The sequence below is a fragment of the Felis catus genome, chromosome C2, assembly GCF_018350175.1.
Source record: "Felis catus isolate Fca126 chromosome C2, F.catus_Fca126_mat1.0, whole genome shotgun sequence".
In the NCBI taxonomy this organism is placed as follows: Eukaryota; Metazoa; Chordata; class Mammalia; order Carnivora; family Felidae; genus Felis; species Felis catus.
In genome coordinates this window covers 157,254,920-157,271,650 of record NC_058376.1, presented here as the reverse complement: position 1 = coordinate 157,271,650, position 16,731 = coordinate 157,254,920, and the positions used below count along the sequence as shown (strand labels likewise).

At 46.3% G+C, this 16,731-nt stretch overlaps 1 protein-coding gene across 14 annotated transcripts in view; it reads left to right on the top strand.

Annotated features, from left to right (window-relative positions):
- The window catches only part of ANO10 (anoctamin 10), a 287,855-nt gene that overhangs the window by 218,283 nt on the left and 52,841 nt on the right, over nucleotides 1–16,731 (top strand). For 10 of the 14 annotated variants that reach the window (XM_023260817.2, XM_045037974.1, XM_045037973.1 and 7 more), the window contains one exon: nucleotides 3,414–3,530. In XM_023260817.2, the coding sequence (XP_023116585.2) occupies nucleotides 3,414–3,530 (117 nt within the window). Of the gene's footprint in view, nucleotides 1–3,413; nucleotides 3,531–13,231; nucleotides 13,351–14,579; nucleotides 14,836–14,942; nucleotides 16,092–16,731 lie in introns of those variants that run through there. The other 4 variants (XM_023260816.2, XM_045037971.1, XM_045037972.1 and 1 more) reach the window with 4 other exon arrangements.

Below are 16,731 nucleotides of genomic sequence, written 5' to 3'. Positions count from 1 at the left end.
TAAAACCACTAAACTTAGGTTTGACCCTTTAACACATTTAAAACCGTTTAAACTTGCACGTTTGAAACCCAAACGCCTGGCTAGCCCAGGTCTCCCTCCGTCCGGCTACCACCTTCTCTCTTACTCTCCCTCCTTCCAGACTTCCTGAACTGAACTCTGTGGATGGCCCTCCTGTCTCCAGCCTTGCTTTCCAGGCCCTTCTCAGTCCACCTTGGTCTTGCTTCTGTGGCCCCCACTCAGCTGAAACCACTCCCACCAGAGTCGCCAAAGGCCGCCTGGTGTTAAAGCCACAGGTTCCCCCCCCCCCCCCCCCCCGCCTCCATGTGGCTGACCTTCCTGTGCCCACCTTGACTGGCTTCCTTCTCTCCCCTTCGCTTCTGTAACTTCAGAACCTGCTGGATTTCAGCCTGCCCCCACCTGCTGCTTCTCAAGCCAGTTGCCAGGCCTCCCTCTTTTGCTCATCACACACGTCTCGTTCCTTCAGGTCCACCCTGTGCCGTCTTCTTGCCTCGTCTCATCTTTTCTCCCTCGCCGTGTGTCCCTGCAGATCCCCCCCCCCCCGCGTTCCCGTGACTCTGTGCCATTTATGCACGTACCCCAGCCACTCCCACTGTTTGCCTCCAGCCCTGTCGGGAACGTGAGACCCCTCTACCCCACTGCCTGCTGAGCCTCTCTGATCAGATGTCCTGTGGACACCTAAAAGCCCACGTGGACCTCTGCTCCCCGTAGCTCCCTCCGGCCTGCCCCTCATCCTGCGCGCATCGCAAGGCCGCGGAAGCCTGTCCGGTCCTCCGCTGGTAAGCCCTCCGCTCATTCCTGGAGGCCCCAGCCCGTTGCTGTCACACACACCAGCTCACCCTGCCGACCTGCCCGCCTCTCTGTGGCCTCTGCACTTGTCCGCTCTCCGTGCCGTGAGTGGTTGGTGCCTCGATGCCTCCTCACTCCTCACTCGGCTCCCGGTGCCTCGGTTTTCCCCTGCCCCCAGCCCCACCGTCCCTGAGTGCCCTTGTTCCCTCTCTGGGTTAGCTCCTCCCCCTTTCCCAGCCAGCCCCTCCTCCTGTGTGTCTCTGCTTCAACCTACTTCCTTCGGGAAGCCCTCTCCGAACTGCTAGAAACTGGGGCAACTGCCAGTGTGTGTGGCCCCTACACGTGACATCAGGAGGGCCCAGGATGACTCGTCTTCTCCTCCAGCCTGTGCACCAGGACATCGTCTCCTAGACCCGCGTCGAGCACCCTGGTCACTAATAAACGTGAGAGGATGGGCACAGTGCCTTCCCTTCTGGCTTTCAAGGTGCTGGTACCCGGCTAAAGGGGGTTCAGCTGCGCGGTTTGCGTGCAGCTCTCCAAGGAGCATGACCCTGGCGGTGTTCCGCAGGAAGGCAAAAGCTTCGAACAAGCAGGTCTACGAGGAACCTGTTTTGCAAATATAGTTCAGAAGAAACTGAGTTCTCTGCATAAGAGCCTTTAGAAACATTTATTATAAAGTAATTTTAGGAAAAGGAGCTACAGAGCTCATAAAAGCTTATTGCTACGTAAATGTTTTAACCGTGTTAAAATGACTTCCTATTTTAACTAATGTTGTCTAATAAATACCAATAATTGTAACTCATGAGGGTTATGGACAGTTCATGCGGCCGCTGTGAGCACCGAGGTCTGTGGCAGCCTTGCTCGGTGGCCTGGTAACCAGTCCCGGTTGAGCTGACACATCTTCCAGGCACCTTGCATCCGAGGGGAGACCGTGGCAGGGTCCTTTCTCACCACTTCCCTCTGAGACTCCACAGAAGAGAAAGTGGGTACAGACTTGTTAGGGGATTGGAAAGAGGCCAGTGGCTGGCTCGTGGTGGGGCTCTGGCAGTTTGAGGACCACCATGTCTGGAAAACGTGGAAGGTTTCTTTTCATCTGCTCACTTGTTTATTTCTTGTCTAGTGTTTCTACTAAAGAGGTTAAGTCTTATATAAAATTATATGTCAGAACTCCAGTGGAATGAAATAATGACACAGTATACCTTTTTGAATTATTTACTTATTCTTTGTCGATTTTATCCAGGCTCCTGTTAATTTAACCCAATTAGTTCAGAATTGCAGCAGATGATGTCATCTGATCCGTGCCGTTATCTACCTGTTTCCACCCTGTAGATACTTAGTCAGTACCTTCCAAGTGTCTTCTCTGGTCACGGCAGTCACACTGCCGTGAAGGCTGCCTGGCCTGGCCCACCCCGGGTCTCTCGTTTGTACCAGGAGCGCCTGGCCTGTGCTGAGGCTGCGCCCATTTTCAGGACCGAGTCACTGCTTGTTATGGTGTGATGCCGATTTCCTTCACTAGTTCGTGCTGCTCCCGGGACACAGCCACATGGTATTCGTCTTTCGCCCTCCTTTTGAAAATATCGCAGTAAAGAATTCATGTAATGTCTTTCAGCTGTCTTCTTCTTCGGTCAATAATTCAATGCAACACTTCTTAGAGCCTGTTCCACTTCCTTCACTGATTTCCGAAATGCCTTTTAATTATTTCTTACCTTTAAAAATCATTTCACAGCTTTTAATATTTAGTAATTCATGCTGTCATCAAAGAGGAACTTTATTCTTTTGATCGTCGAGACTCCTGTGGGTGTTGATGCTGGATCACAAGATGATACTGGAGTTGGAGACGTATCAGTAGGTCGAGGCTGTGCATTTGAAGAGCAGGCTTACCAAAGGAAGCAATCCTGTTGGCTTATTCTTTTCTGCAGAGAAAGAAGCATAATTACAAACCCTGTATTATTATAGTATAGAGAACCTTTTTATGATATTGGTGTAGAAGGGTTCTAAGCTTCCCATGTTATAACGGAAACATTCTGTATACCTGCCCTACAGTATAAGGAGTCAGCAGCATAAGGCACCACATTACAGTCAATCAGTTATCAGTATTTATTATCATTTCATGAGGGAAACTGCACCGGGCACCTTTGGGGATGCAGAGGATTCAAGGTGTTTAAGATGCCTGTGCATTTCACATAACTCAGCCAGAAGCACAGCACAGGGAGGACGCTATCGGGCAAAGAATAGAATGAGTCTGCCGATGCTGTATGCTAAGATACATTCGGAAATTAGACACAGGTAGAAAAATTTTTGTGAAAGGCTTTTCAGAATGAATTTCATTTTCCTTTAAAGCACTGAAAGTATCATATGGTATCAATTTAAGGGAATAACTGATTTTAAAAGAATAAAGCAAAGGAAGACACTGGTTAATGAGTGGGCCACAAGGGAGTGGGTTAAATATAACTCTTGGGCCTGTTGATCTCTGATACATCGCGGGCCAGTAATTAGAAATTACCCAAGGTTAACGAGGAGAATCGCAGATTGCTTAGTTACTGTTTTGTTCCATTGCACATGTGGTCTAATGTGCCATATCAACATGTACCCTTTCTTGTTTTCAGCATGCACTCCTGGCTTTCAAGTTTATACTTGCATTTGCCATACCTGATAAACCACGGCATATCCAGATGAAACTGGCCCGATTGGAATTCGAGTCTTTGGAGGCACTCAAGCAGCAGGTAAAGGCAACTGTCCTGAAAGTCTGTGTATTTCTTTAGCAAATGCCAGGGGCCATAATTTAGAGGACTCGCTCTCAGCATTTCCTTCAGCCCTTGAAGTTACTAGCTCAAATAAATACAGAGGACTACAGTTTAGGACGGTGTAACAAAACCAAAATCCTAATCATATGAACAACAAATAGCTTCAGGGAACTAAACTAGGCAAGACAAAAATATCCAAGTGATGTTAAAGAATAGAGCTAGCATTCAGCAGAAGAACAAGGCCAGGGTTTCCAAGACTTGCCCTGGAGCGGCCCCCACCGTTTCTAAGTCGGCCTTCTGCAGAAGCATTGAACGAGGGGAACCGAGTAAATAGACTCTTGCATAATATTGCAGAGAGTGAGGGGGGAATGACAACGTGTGGGCGAAAGCATCAGAAAACGCCCTGGAAGTGGCAGCTTCTGCCAGTGATCTCCGCATTCTCCTCAAAGACGATGCTTGGAGGTCTTCACTCCGACTCTCGATGGCAGCAGAGTGTGAGCAGGAAGACAGACTCCTACGTGCCCGAGCCGGTTCTCTCCAGCGATACGTAGCCGCTAAACCAATGAGCAAATCAGTAAGGCGGTGTCATCTGAGAAGACAGACTCTAGGTCCAGGACCTGGGTTCTGACCCACACAGTCCGTTAGGCTACCAAACCACCTCATGCAGGAATTTTTTTTTTTTTTAATGCCTGGGGAGCTGGGAGGAGAAAAATTGAAAGGGGGACCCATCCAAGCTGACCCTCTGATAGAAGCAAGGGGCTGCAGGATGGTGCACGAGGCGGGAGTCCCCACACTGGAGCAGAGCGTGCCCCCAGTGAGGCAGGGTGTCCCCAGAATAAGACTTGCGATAAGAGTACAGAGAAGAGGGAGGAGCGCGCGTCCACCAGCTGGACGCAGCCGGGGAGGAGACTGGATTCCCGAGGTCTCCTGGGTGGGGACAGGTTCACCTAGCCAGTGTGCTTGAGTTGTAGACACCGGGCGTCGTGCTCAGCGGTGAGGGACCAGAAGCACTCACAGCAGTGTCGGGAAGCCTGTTACCCCCTCTGACACTTCTTGTCGATCTGGGGGTGCTGGCCAACGCAGCTACACAAGAGGAAGAAATAGGAGGTCAAATAACCTGGAAGACACGAGTGTATCATTAGTTGAAGGTTATAGGGTTATATATCCAAAAACCACGAGGTAAGTAATTGGAAACAAATAGGAAAACTTGGTAAGGTTACAAGAGTCATCTAAAATTATTTGTTTCCTTTCACAAGAAAGAACAGCCATTTGAAGATATTATTGAAGAAAAAGTCTCATTTACTGAAGAAGCTAAACTATAAAACCTTTAGGTAGTAATTGATCAAAACAATATGGATAATCTATATCAAGAGTATTTTTAAAAGTCTGCTGGGACCAAAAGATTCAATCTTGTGAAAATTTGATGCCAATTGAAGTATATAGAAACAGACATTTGAGAATAGCAAGGAGATTTCCGAGTACAAGAAGAAAAATGAGGCCTCTAGCCCTGCCAGATATTTAAATGTATTCTGAATAATACAATAGTTATAGCAATTGAGTCCATTTTGAATTAGGGAAGAAACAGATCGGCGGAATACAGAGTCTGTAAATGGACCCAAATAAAACCGGGACTTCAGCGTAGGGTAAGATTAACATTCTGCGGCAGTGGGGAAAAAGAACTGTTGTTACATGGTCTGATGACAAACAGTTGTTTGGGGGAAGTTATTACAGTTTGTTTCACCTCATTCCTTACACACCTCTTACCACCACCACCCTGCAAAATTTAGATGGTTAACAGATACAAAAAGTATGACAATTTAAAACTTCTCTGTGACAAAAGAGAAAGAGACAAAACTCAACAGATAAATTGGACAAACTGGGGAGATACTTGCATGAAAAACGGTTAATATCTTTAATTTAAAAAGAATTTTGAGGGGCGCCTGGGTGGCTCAGTCGCTGATCTCGCGGTTCGTGAGTTCGAGCCCCGCGTCGGGCTCTGTGCTGATGGCTCAGATCCTGCTTCGGATTCTGTGTCTCCCTCTCTCTCTGCCCCTTCCCCGCTCGTGCTCTGTCTCACTCTGTCTCTCAAAGATGAATAAACGTTAAAAAAAATTTTTTTAAAGAACTTTGATAAACCCATTTAAAAGGACAGTCCAGTAATCAAAGTTAACATAAGAAGTATTCAGCCTCACTCACAGTTAAAGAAACATAAGGTCACACAGCAGTGAAATACCGCATTTTACACGTTCTGTTGCCAAATGTTGGTTGATCTGTTCTCGTCTGGTATGGGGAAAGGGACACTTTTACGTACTTGACAGAAGGGTGAATTGGCTTAACCTTTCTAGAATGCAGTTGAATCAAAATTTAGATTACCCTCCAAGCAGAATGACTCTCGCTAGGGTAACAGTTCTAACCGCAAAGTGGACCAAGCAAGAACCCTGAGACAGCTAAACGCAGTAGGAGACAGATGAAAATAATGGTTGTCTGATAATGATGGTTCCATATGAAAAAGTTCTGTGAGCCTGCTTTTTAAAAAGATCTCTTTGTGCTGGAGGCTGTGCACACATGTGCGTGTATGAGTGCGTCTTTGCTGTTTTATTAAGTGGAGAAAGCAGGGTCGAGAACAAATTTGAGTTCACTTTTGAAGAAGAGAAGGAAGGGAAGAAAAATGGACAAATGCAGATATGTTTTTGGGGAGAAGGGCGCCTGGGAAACGCTGAACAGTAGTTACCTTTGAGGAAGGATCAAGAGTTCTCTTTTACATAGGGTTTGAATTTTCTGGCCGTGCACGTGTATTACTTTTTTAAGGTCAACAGGAATTCTTCGGGAGGGGGATTATTTGCCATTTGTTACCTGTATGCTTTTCTGCACTTGAAACACTAATGTAAGTAAATACGGAATGAACCCTCCCTCATGTTGGTGGTTTGAACAATTACTTAAGTTCCCTAATGCCATTTTCAGACTCACCTGAGAACATCCTTCACGCATTCTTCCTCCTCCTTCCTTGTTCTTTTTACGGACATTCCTATGTGTTGTTGGTTTTCTTCTTGGAAAAAAAATGTAAACGCCGGGTGAAATTTTTGGAGTAAAATTTACTTTCACATAACATACGTTTTGCACCTGAAGTTTGAAGGCATGCGTCAAGTGTGGAAACCCAGAGGTGACGTTGAGGCGCAGTGGGACTTGTCTGTAAAGTCCTCAGTGGACCTGAAATGACGTCAGGGTAAGACCAAGGCTGAGGGCAGGCCCCCTGAACTTGGCACCCCACTCTACTTCAGAGGACTTGCTCAGCTCCCATTTAAAGGAGAGGCTGAGGGGCACCTGGGTGGCTCAGTCGGTTGAACGTCCGCCTTCGGCTCAGGTCATGATCTCGGGGTTTGTGAGTTCAAGCCCCGCGTCAGGCCCTGTGCCGACAGCTCAGAGCCTGGAACCTGCTTTGGATTCTGTGTCTCCCTCTCTCTCTGCCCTCCCCTACTTGCACTCTGTCTCTCTCTCAAAAATGAAGGGTAAAAAAAATTTTTTTGTTTAATAAAAATTAAAAAAAAATAAGGAGAGGCTGAAACTCTAGGGGTGAGGGGCAGAAAAGTTAGCAACCTGGTGGGGGCAGAGCACAGTCTCCCCCCCCGCCCCAGCCACGTTCCTTAGACTTGTGACAAGCATGTGGGCACAGACAGTTATAACGGCCTCGTTGTTCAGATCCCCAATCTTACACTCACCTCTTTCCTCAAATGTGGTTGTAGGAGGCCCGGGTGCCCTGTGGTTCCTCCTGGGCTGTCCTGGGCCACACCGCCTCTCTTCAAACAGTTGTCCTCCCTGTGCCTTGTCCCCACGGTGAAAGCCTCCCCCCTGAGAGAGAACCTTACCAAACGGAGATGTCGGGGGCTAAACTGCGTTCTGTAAAGGCACCCACTCTCCCGCCTGCCAAAGCCAAGTCCGTCTCCTTAAAAGGTGCATTTCCAAAATGTATCCAGGAACTTATGTCCGATAATTGCTTATGAACATGTGCATTCTGTTTATGCGATTTTTACCACTTATGCACCAGGAATACTTGTGATGACCAGTGGTCCGGAAGAAAATTTTAAACACTTAAAGTGAGATTTATAGTCACGGGAACTTTTTTAAACTTTTAAATTTCCATTTATTAGCATATTATTAAAGTATGACCATGATTGACACTTTCAGGCTGAAAGAAAATTATTAGTATAAAATCCTTTGGGAGAAAAGGCAAGAAAATATGATTTCAAAGAGGAGAAAAAAGAAAAAACATAAAATTGTTACTATTAATGAAGAGGGTATCCATCTACTTCTTAAATAGGTGATGGTGGATATCACATCCCTGTGGTATTTCCTGGACATCTTTAAAAGAGTGAGCTAATAGTTTATTTTTAATATTTACACTATGGTAATATGCAATGTCTACAGTAAGCTAGAAGATACATTTTCATAACTACCTAATTTATGGTGAAGGTTTTTAAATATTTTATTTTAAAGTTTATTCATTTATTTTGAGAGAGAGAGAGAGAGAGAGAGAGCGCACGCATGGTAGAGGGGGGAAGGCAGAGAGAGAAAGAGGGAGAGAAGACCCCAAGCACGGTCCACACTGGTAGTGCAGAGCCCAGTGGGGGCGTTGAACTCATGAACCACGAGATCGTGACCTGAGCTGAAACCAAGAGTCGGACACTAACCAACCCAAGGGCCCCCATGGTGAAGATTTTAGATGGCAACATAAAATAGTATGGGAGGGCACATAGCACCCATTTTCAGGGGTATGTAAGCAAAAACGTATTTTAATTGTATAGCACTGTCTTAGGAAGAGCTTTGGTAAATCAGGTTTCTGCAGCGACTGCATTTCTAGCGAGGTTCCATACGTTGGGGCAAACAACCCCCTGGCCACCTGTACACCCCTGAATTCCTTGTCAAGGTGAGATCCTGCTTCATGCGAGTGAGGCTTTCCTCTTGATCAGGATGGCACATTGCCATGCATTTGTCGGAAGAGCAAAGGCTCTGTAATGATGTTGGGTATTAACATGTCTCGTATTACTAAATGCATTTACCTAGAAGTCCCACTGCAGGGCTGCTGTACTCGCTCTGGGGGGGGGGGGGGGGGGGGGCTCAGAGGTGTGAGTGTTTGCTGTGGACAGTGACCTGTCAGATCATGTCAGCTCCTGGCTTCCCCTGGCTTCCCACCACACCCTACCTGACAACGAAACAAAGCCCTAATTCAAAGGCAAAATTTATTTACCCTCGTCGTCATTGAAAGATGAAGCACTAACCAAAATTCTGTCTCGTATTCTACTTATTTGTTTGTTTGTTTGTTTGTTTGTTTGTTTGTTTGTTTAAAGGGAGCTCTGTGCCCAATGTCTGGCTTGCTCTCATGACCCTGAGATCAAGAGTTCCATGCTGTACTGGCTGAAGCAGTCAGGCGCCCCTCCCTGTCGCATGTTATTTTAAAAGAAGAAAACAGCCTAAAAGATTTTAAGTCACTTTGGGCTTTTTTCTTAAGCCATAGATGTGATTCTGTGATTCATATCACCTTCTAAGAAAGCGTGATTTTGGTGCTGATCTTGCTATTAAGGTTCTGGAGGGACAGAAATGTCCTACAGGTTTTGACTCCGCATATCTCTCAAATGCCTTAAAACAGGACATTCCTAGCCAGCTCGCACTAGAGATGATCTTAAATTCACGTGTGTGCGGCTCAGATGTCTCCGGTCCATCGAGTGGACAGGGGTGGTGAGTGCTGTGCTCGGGGTTCCGTAGGGCCTGGAACCACAGACCAAGTAGAAGCGTTCCTCTCTCCACTATACTGTGTTGAAATCACGATCTGAAAACCTGACCTGGGACGGAGGCTGGACGGTGGAGCCTGTGGCAGCTGCCCCTCTCCTGTCCCCCCTCGTGCCGGCCCGGGCTTCGTGGTGTGGTCACCACTGCAGCACGGGCCACACAGGTTCACGCTTCTGTCAGTTGAGACAGACATTTGTGTTGCGTTGCCTGTTGAGCCTCACTGTGCAGAGGTCCCGAGGAGCCCGGAAGGTCCTAGATAGGAAAGGTCGCCCATTTAATGCTTTTCAGAAACTCGGATGAACTGGCACGTCTTCAGTTTACTCGCTGAACTATTGACATTTCTAGGATGTAGAATTTGTCTTCTCTTTCTTTCAACTGACATTTAACTATCTGCTTTGTGAATAAGTAGAGCCTAACTCACGGGGCTCTGCCCGTACATCAAAGGCAGAGAGGGCTTCTGCTGTGTCCTCTGGTCAGTCAGTGGGCCCCAGGTCAAAACTGGAGTTATTGAAGACATATTTTGGAATAAATCTCATTAATGCCTACCTAGCCCATCCCTGGGCTCTTTCACTGTTAAGTGACCAGAAATCGACGGTAAAATTGTCAACAGAAATGATTACTTTTGAATAATTAGTATTTTATGTTTAATTTACATTTGAATCACTACTTTTTAAATTCAGGTTCTCATTCTACGGACAAAACGTGACTGAGAAATTTAAGTCCGTTCTTAAATTGGGCAGTGCATCTTGAATGGAGAAGTTTACATAAAGACACGTGTGCCTGGGCCCCACACCTAAAGAGTCAGACTCCCTAGATCTAAGGTGGGGCCCAGGCGCCTACATGTAAAAAACCCCTCCTATTGCTTTAGTGCCCCCTCCCCCAATCCGGAATCCCCAGCAAAGATAGATCCCAAGCATGTTCAGGGGAGTGCCAAGAGCTAGCAAGGTCTGGGCCAGGGTCTGCCACCATAAATGAGGCAGATGGCCTCTTTGCACCTCAGTGTTTTGTTTTATGAAACGAAGGGCTGGATTGCGTGCTCTGTGCGAAGGCCCAGAAATCTGCCATTTTGCCCAGCGCTGTTCTACTGCAGGAGCCCTGAAGCCATTTGGAGAAGTGCTCTGTGCATGGTAGCTGTTCCTCTTAGCCGTGGTGGGAGGGGACAGGGGAAAGGAGAGGTACCGAGGGCAGGTCCTTCGTGGGGGTCAGATAGGAAACTGTGGCATTTCTAAGTACACAGGCGGGTCAGATGTACGTGAAGGTGAGAGGCAAACTGGAGAAAATAAAATGGTTTGCTCTGCAGACAGAATTCTCAGAGAGTCAGGTTCCAGTCGGTAAGACCTTTGCAAGAATTCCAGAGAGTAAATATCATCCTCGTGACGCCCTTTTCTTTTCAAATTGACGTGCTCAGTTCTCGGTAATTTTGAGATTTAGTTAAAAATAGGAAGGAGCCACTCAGCGTCCTAGAGCGCGAGGACCCCACGTCCTCAGAACAGCTCCCACTTCAACCGGCCTCCGGGCAGCCAGGCGTCCCAGGGCCAACCACCCACAGAAGCCAGGGCGCTGGGTCCAGATGCAGCTTTTCAGAAAGATGACAGCCTCCGAAATCAGTCAGAACAAGATAAAGACTTCTAAGAGGAACCCACGGTGCTAAGTATGGCCCTCGAGGACCTCGAATCAGGTGTGGGACCCTTGCCTGGGCCAGCGGCCTCAAGTCCCGTCTCTGTTTCCTAGAGGGAAGTATATTTAAACCCTTTCCGGCACTTAGCAGTCATCTCTGAACTTCCCTTGCCCTGCCTCTGTGCTCTCGAGTTGGGGTAGGTAAACCTGGCTTTTAAGGGAGAGTTTCGCCGGACTGTTGAATGTGTAGTCACAGGCTGGTGTCCCAGCGTGCGGGTCAGGAGGAAAGGAGCCCGGAGAAAGAACCGGCTTTCGAGAAAGGCACTGGCCATGGGTGCCGGACGCGGCCTCAGTCCTCAAGGACAGACGGCCCATCTCCCAGGGCCCCACGCCGGGTGCTGGCCTCATGGGCTACAGGGCCTCGAGACCTAGGGTGGCCCCTCCGAGCTGACCTCTCCCCTCCTCCTGTGTTGGCATCTCCCCAACACAGCAAGGCCCTGGGAGGTGGTGCCCACCGCACGTGGTCAGAGCGAGGCTCCGGTGAGACACAGCGTGTGTGTGTGTGTGTTGGGGGGGTCGGGGGTCGGGAAAGACGAGGGTGGCGAAGCAGGGCAGGGACCCCCTCGAGCTCGGGGGCCCTGTGTCACCGGGCCAGCCAGGAAGGAATTCTGGGAAACTGGTGCCGTGAAACCGGTTTAGGTGACGCGTCGCGACTCCCCATTTTCACGGCCCGCACACAGCTGGGCAGCAGCCGTAGTGGAGGGACTAGCAGGTGCACTGTTGACAGTCCCCAAGCGCCCTGCTTCCTGGCAGCCGGCCACCGCGCACCCTCCCTCCGCCCTCAGCTTCACGGGGGAGCACCCCGCTGCGCGTGGCACAGGGGGGTCCCGGTACCCACCTCTGTGCCTTCCCCCCCACCGCACCCGGCCAGGCGGCTCTTCACCCCTGCGTTCCCTCCTCCGGCACAGGGCCTGACGCCCAGTAGACTCTGAACACATCTCGGCCCCCTCAAACTGTGTTTGTTGACTCCCATGTAGTTGAGAAGCTAATATATTAAGTAAATGACAAGTGACGTCCTTGGGCAAGAAAAGAGGAGCTTTAAAATAGGTCCTCTGGTGAAAATGGAAACAGCTGGGTCATATGCCTTTCTGGGATCACTAGGTAGAGAGTGCACTCCGAGGAATCGGGTCCGAGCACTTCCTCAGGTCCCCATACCGAGCCCTAATGAAGCCCAAGTTCTGTGCTTTTTCCCCCAAAAAGACCGTGCTTGATATCAGCGACAAGGTGGCTCCCGAAAGATGGTACAATAAACCCAAATCAAGCCAGACAGAATTCTAAAGTCGTTTTTACTTTGCGAGAAGTATCTAGACTCTAGAACAACCCTCTTCTTACCACTGATGTGTAGACATTTTTCCCCTGCATTTTCTGTTCTCACTGGAGAAGCGTGCTTGCTGTAAGGTACACAGAGCCGTATAGACATTGAAATAAGATGCTTCACTAAAGCTCCAGAAAGCCTCTGATCATTTTTGTCTTCTCTAGTAAACAGGGTTGGAATTTGTTACTCATCTCATTCCCCTGGTTTTCTAAGCAAAATTTTAAATTGTAGCTCTTAGTTTTTTCCCCAGATGTAAGAAATCTAGCCAAATGAGAACCAGATCTATTTTTACTTGGGGAATTACCTAACAGGCCAGGAAACAGAATAAAATGTAGCATTTTCCTAGCCAACATGTAGGTAACTGGAAGCACTGTGGGCAGAGGACTCCTGAGAGGACAGTTCTGTTCCGCGTGGAACGGCCTCGAGTTCACCGTGCTGCCCAGGTGACACCCTGTGCTTTGACCCTGGCTCACGTTTGTCATCAAAATGTGTCTGCATTTGTAAAGAAAAAAGTTCACCTTACAGCACATTACTTTAGAGATTTCAGAATGCTTACAACCATGTGTATGTTTTTTATTTCTGGTATAATCGTATACAGTGTTAGTTTCAGGTGCACAGTGCAGTGATTCGACAGTTCTCTGTGTTACTCAGTGCCCATCATGACAAGTGTGCTCTCAATCCCTTTCACCTCTTTCGCCCATAAAAACTATATGTTTTAAAAGAGAAAAATGTATATTCTGGCAAGATAGTAAAAGTTCTAAGAGTTCCAACCTCAGATTCTGTACTAGAATAATAATGATGTTGCCTTGAGGCCCAGCATGTGTGAAAGCAGGCCTTCCTTTTCTAGGAAAATGCCCGGGCTGTTATGAATGCGTCTGTTTACTTATTTTTTAACCAAATATTCTAGGATATTAAAGACTATATTGTCGGCTCACTAAGATCAAAGATATTTGTCCGTGACCACCAGACGAGAAGCTTCTTAGGGACAGGATTACACCAGACACAGATTTTGTATTTGCTGAGTAGGTGAGTCCGTAATTAAATGAACATCACTGGGGTCAAAGCCCCAGCCCTTTGTGCCTTTTTCTGTTACTAAATTCTAGTCTTTTGACTTTGAAATTATCTTCTGCATGTTATATTTGGGATTCAGGAAACCATTATTGAGTATTTACTATGTCAGGAAACCATAGACTTTTTAACTTTTGTTTTTAATTACTAGTAAATTGCTAAAGTAGAAAATAGTTAATATAATAAATGGTATTATTTTCCATTGATTTCTATTGCCACAGAACCTCAGGGATATGATTGAATATTATATCATGCAGTGAATGTAAACCTAAGAGATTGGGCTGAAAATTCAGTGATTGATAGACTAGAAAATTTAGACATTAAAGTAAATCCTTAAGAACAACACAGATTTGCCCCTGTGTCCTGCGAATAGAATACAGAGAACAAGAAATGTTTGGTTTAGGAACTTTTTGAAATACTACCTAATTAAAGGAAAATAATCATTCTACATTAATAATGGCTCTAAGAACATAAATAGTAAATTACACTGAATTCATACATGAGTCATAATTAAAATACAGATATTAAAATTCAGCAGGTATTAAGTGCATTCTGTGACCAAAACAGAAAAATATGAATTATCAGAAATTCCCTATATCATGTAATTGTCCAATGTTAGAGGAAAAATTCTCAATCCTGTCCCAAACCCTGATTTTACAGATTAAGGAAAGGGTCATTAACTGTGGTTGTTAGCTTGCAAGATGGGCCCCAATGTTCCCTGCCTCTCTACTATGTACACCCATTTGAAGTCCCATCCCAATAGGACACTACAGAATAGTGTTAAGTCTCTTCTGAAGCTAGGTCATTACAAATTTATTTATATATAGTTATAAATTTTTAATGACCTAGCTTAATATATATATATATATATATATAGCATATATATATATATATACATACACACACATATATATAGCTTATATATATGTGTGTGTATATATATACATACACACACATATATATAGCTTATATATATATAGCTTATATATATATATATACACACACACACACACACACATATATATAGCTTATATATGTGTGTGTGTGTGTGTGTGTGTGTGTGTGTGTATATATATATATGTATATATATGTAATTTGTAATGACCTAGAAGAAGACAGAAGCTATATATATGTATGTCTATATATAGCTTCTGTCTTTTTCTTCCTCTTGGATCATTTGCTCTTAGGAAACTAGCTGCCATGTTGTGAGGACACTCAATGTTGGAGGAGGTCAAGAGGATGTGGTGGCTGGTTGACCCAAGACCTGGACCCTGGGCAGTCAGAGGCTCCTCCCCTGTCCTTGGAATGTCCGTTCTAACCACTACTCCAACCCCAGGAGCCATTTTGGAGACACAGCCTTGAGAGAATAGTTGTTGAGACCATCTGGACTGTATATATGACCGAATCCCCCTAACATCGCTATATAAATTTTAAGATTCTGGTGGGCACGTATGGAGATCTACTCGTCTTGTGGTCACCCAAGACAAACCTCGCATGTACTTGCCCTTCTGCCTACCTGGAGGCCACTCCAGGTCTGCCTCTTTTTTCAGGCTCTCCTTGCCCTTTATGTATGGGGGCCAGTTTCGGATTTCACCTGAAGAACCCCCAAGGTTGTGAACCAGTACCCAAGCAGCCAGTGGAGAGCCTCAGATGACTAGGAACAACCAAGTGAGTGAACCATCTTGGAAACAGATTCTCTAGTCCAAGGGTGGGCAAACATTTTCTGTAAAGAATCAGGTAGTAAATATTTAAGATGTATAGGCCATACAGTCTCTATCAAAACTACTCAGTTCTGCTGTTGTAGTGCAAAGGCAGCCACGGGTAATACGTGAATGAAAGGAATAGACTGTATCCCAACAGAAGTTTATTTATAAACACAGGCAGTGGGCCAGATATGGCCTGTGCACCATGATCTGTCATCCCCAGCTCTTAGCCTCAGTCGGTCGCTCAGATGACTGCAGCGCCTGCTTCCTGACTGCACAATCATGAGAGGCCCTGAGCCACAACCACCCGGCTGCTTCCAAATTCCTGACCTACAGAAGGAAGGAGAATGACTGCATGTTGTTTTAAGCCACTCAATTTCGGAGTAATTTGTTAACACAGTAATAGGTAACTAATGTACCAATAATCCAGGAGAGGAGGCTGGGGACAGATGAACCCAGTTTGACTGTGAGGTGCTAATTGTTGAGGCTAAGCGGTAGGTAGATATGGGGATACATGATACTGGCCTCTCCACTCATGTGTAATAAGTTAAAAGAAAAAAACTGGTAAGTGATCTGTCTGCAGTCAGCCCATCACAAAACCACAAAGCCCGTGCTGCATACCCACTCTCTGGCTCTGAAGTCCTGTGTTCTCTCGGCTTCCTCTTTCTGCATAAATAGCAACCAGTATAGATTTGGCTGTTTGCCCAAGTTTCCCCTCAATTCTTTACCACCTTAGTACCTCCAACTTAACATTCAAGATAGTTCTTTGGACCTCGATACCATCGTTCTTGTTGAGCCATCCTGGAGACCGTTGTACCTCTTCCTAGCTCTTTATAGTAGGGACTGTAGAGTTGGTCATTCCTGGGGGTGGAGCCTTTGCTCAGGGACCCAGAGTCCTACCTGCATGTGGCCTGGGATAGAACAGTGCTAACTATTCACATTCGTATTGAATGCTGCTGCCACCAGAGCACCTGCAAATCCATTATCTTTTTTTAAAAAGAATTTCTTTAATGTTTATTTATTTTTGAGAGAGAGAGAGCACGAGTGGGAGAGGAGCAGAGAGAGGAGACACAGAATCCGAAGCAGGCTCCAGGCTCTGAGCTGTCAGCACAGAGCCCAACGCAGGGCTCGAACTCACGACTGTGAGATCATGACCTGAGCCAAAGTCAGACGCCCAACCGACTGAGCCACCCAGGCGCCCCGCAAATCCGTTATCTTAAGTAATTCTTACAAAGCCTCCGAGGAACGGCCTGGCAGGTGTCACTCCAGGATTACATAGGTGAGAAGACAGAGACTCTGAAAGTTTAAATGGTCAAATAAAGGTGCCGGGTTCAGTGTTCTTCCTTCCTATACTACTTCTCTGATGCTTCAGGACAAACAGGATTTGACATTAAATAGAACACAGTTCACTTTGTGAAGACACAGTGGGTTGGCACATAGTAGGTTCTAAAATGAGTTTAACTTTGCCTTAAAATCCCTCTGAAATTAGAAATTACCCTGAAAGGGTTTTAATTGGCAATGTAAATAACTTAATATATTGATTGTTAGGTCCGTGACATGGATATTTGAAATAACTTGTGTTTTGATACATTGCATTGACTGTATGTTCTCACCTCCCCCCTGGAATCAGAGAATG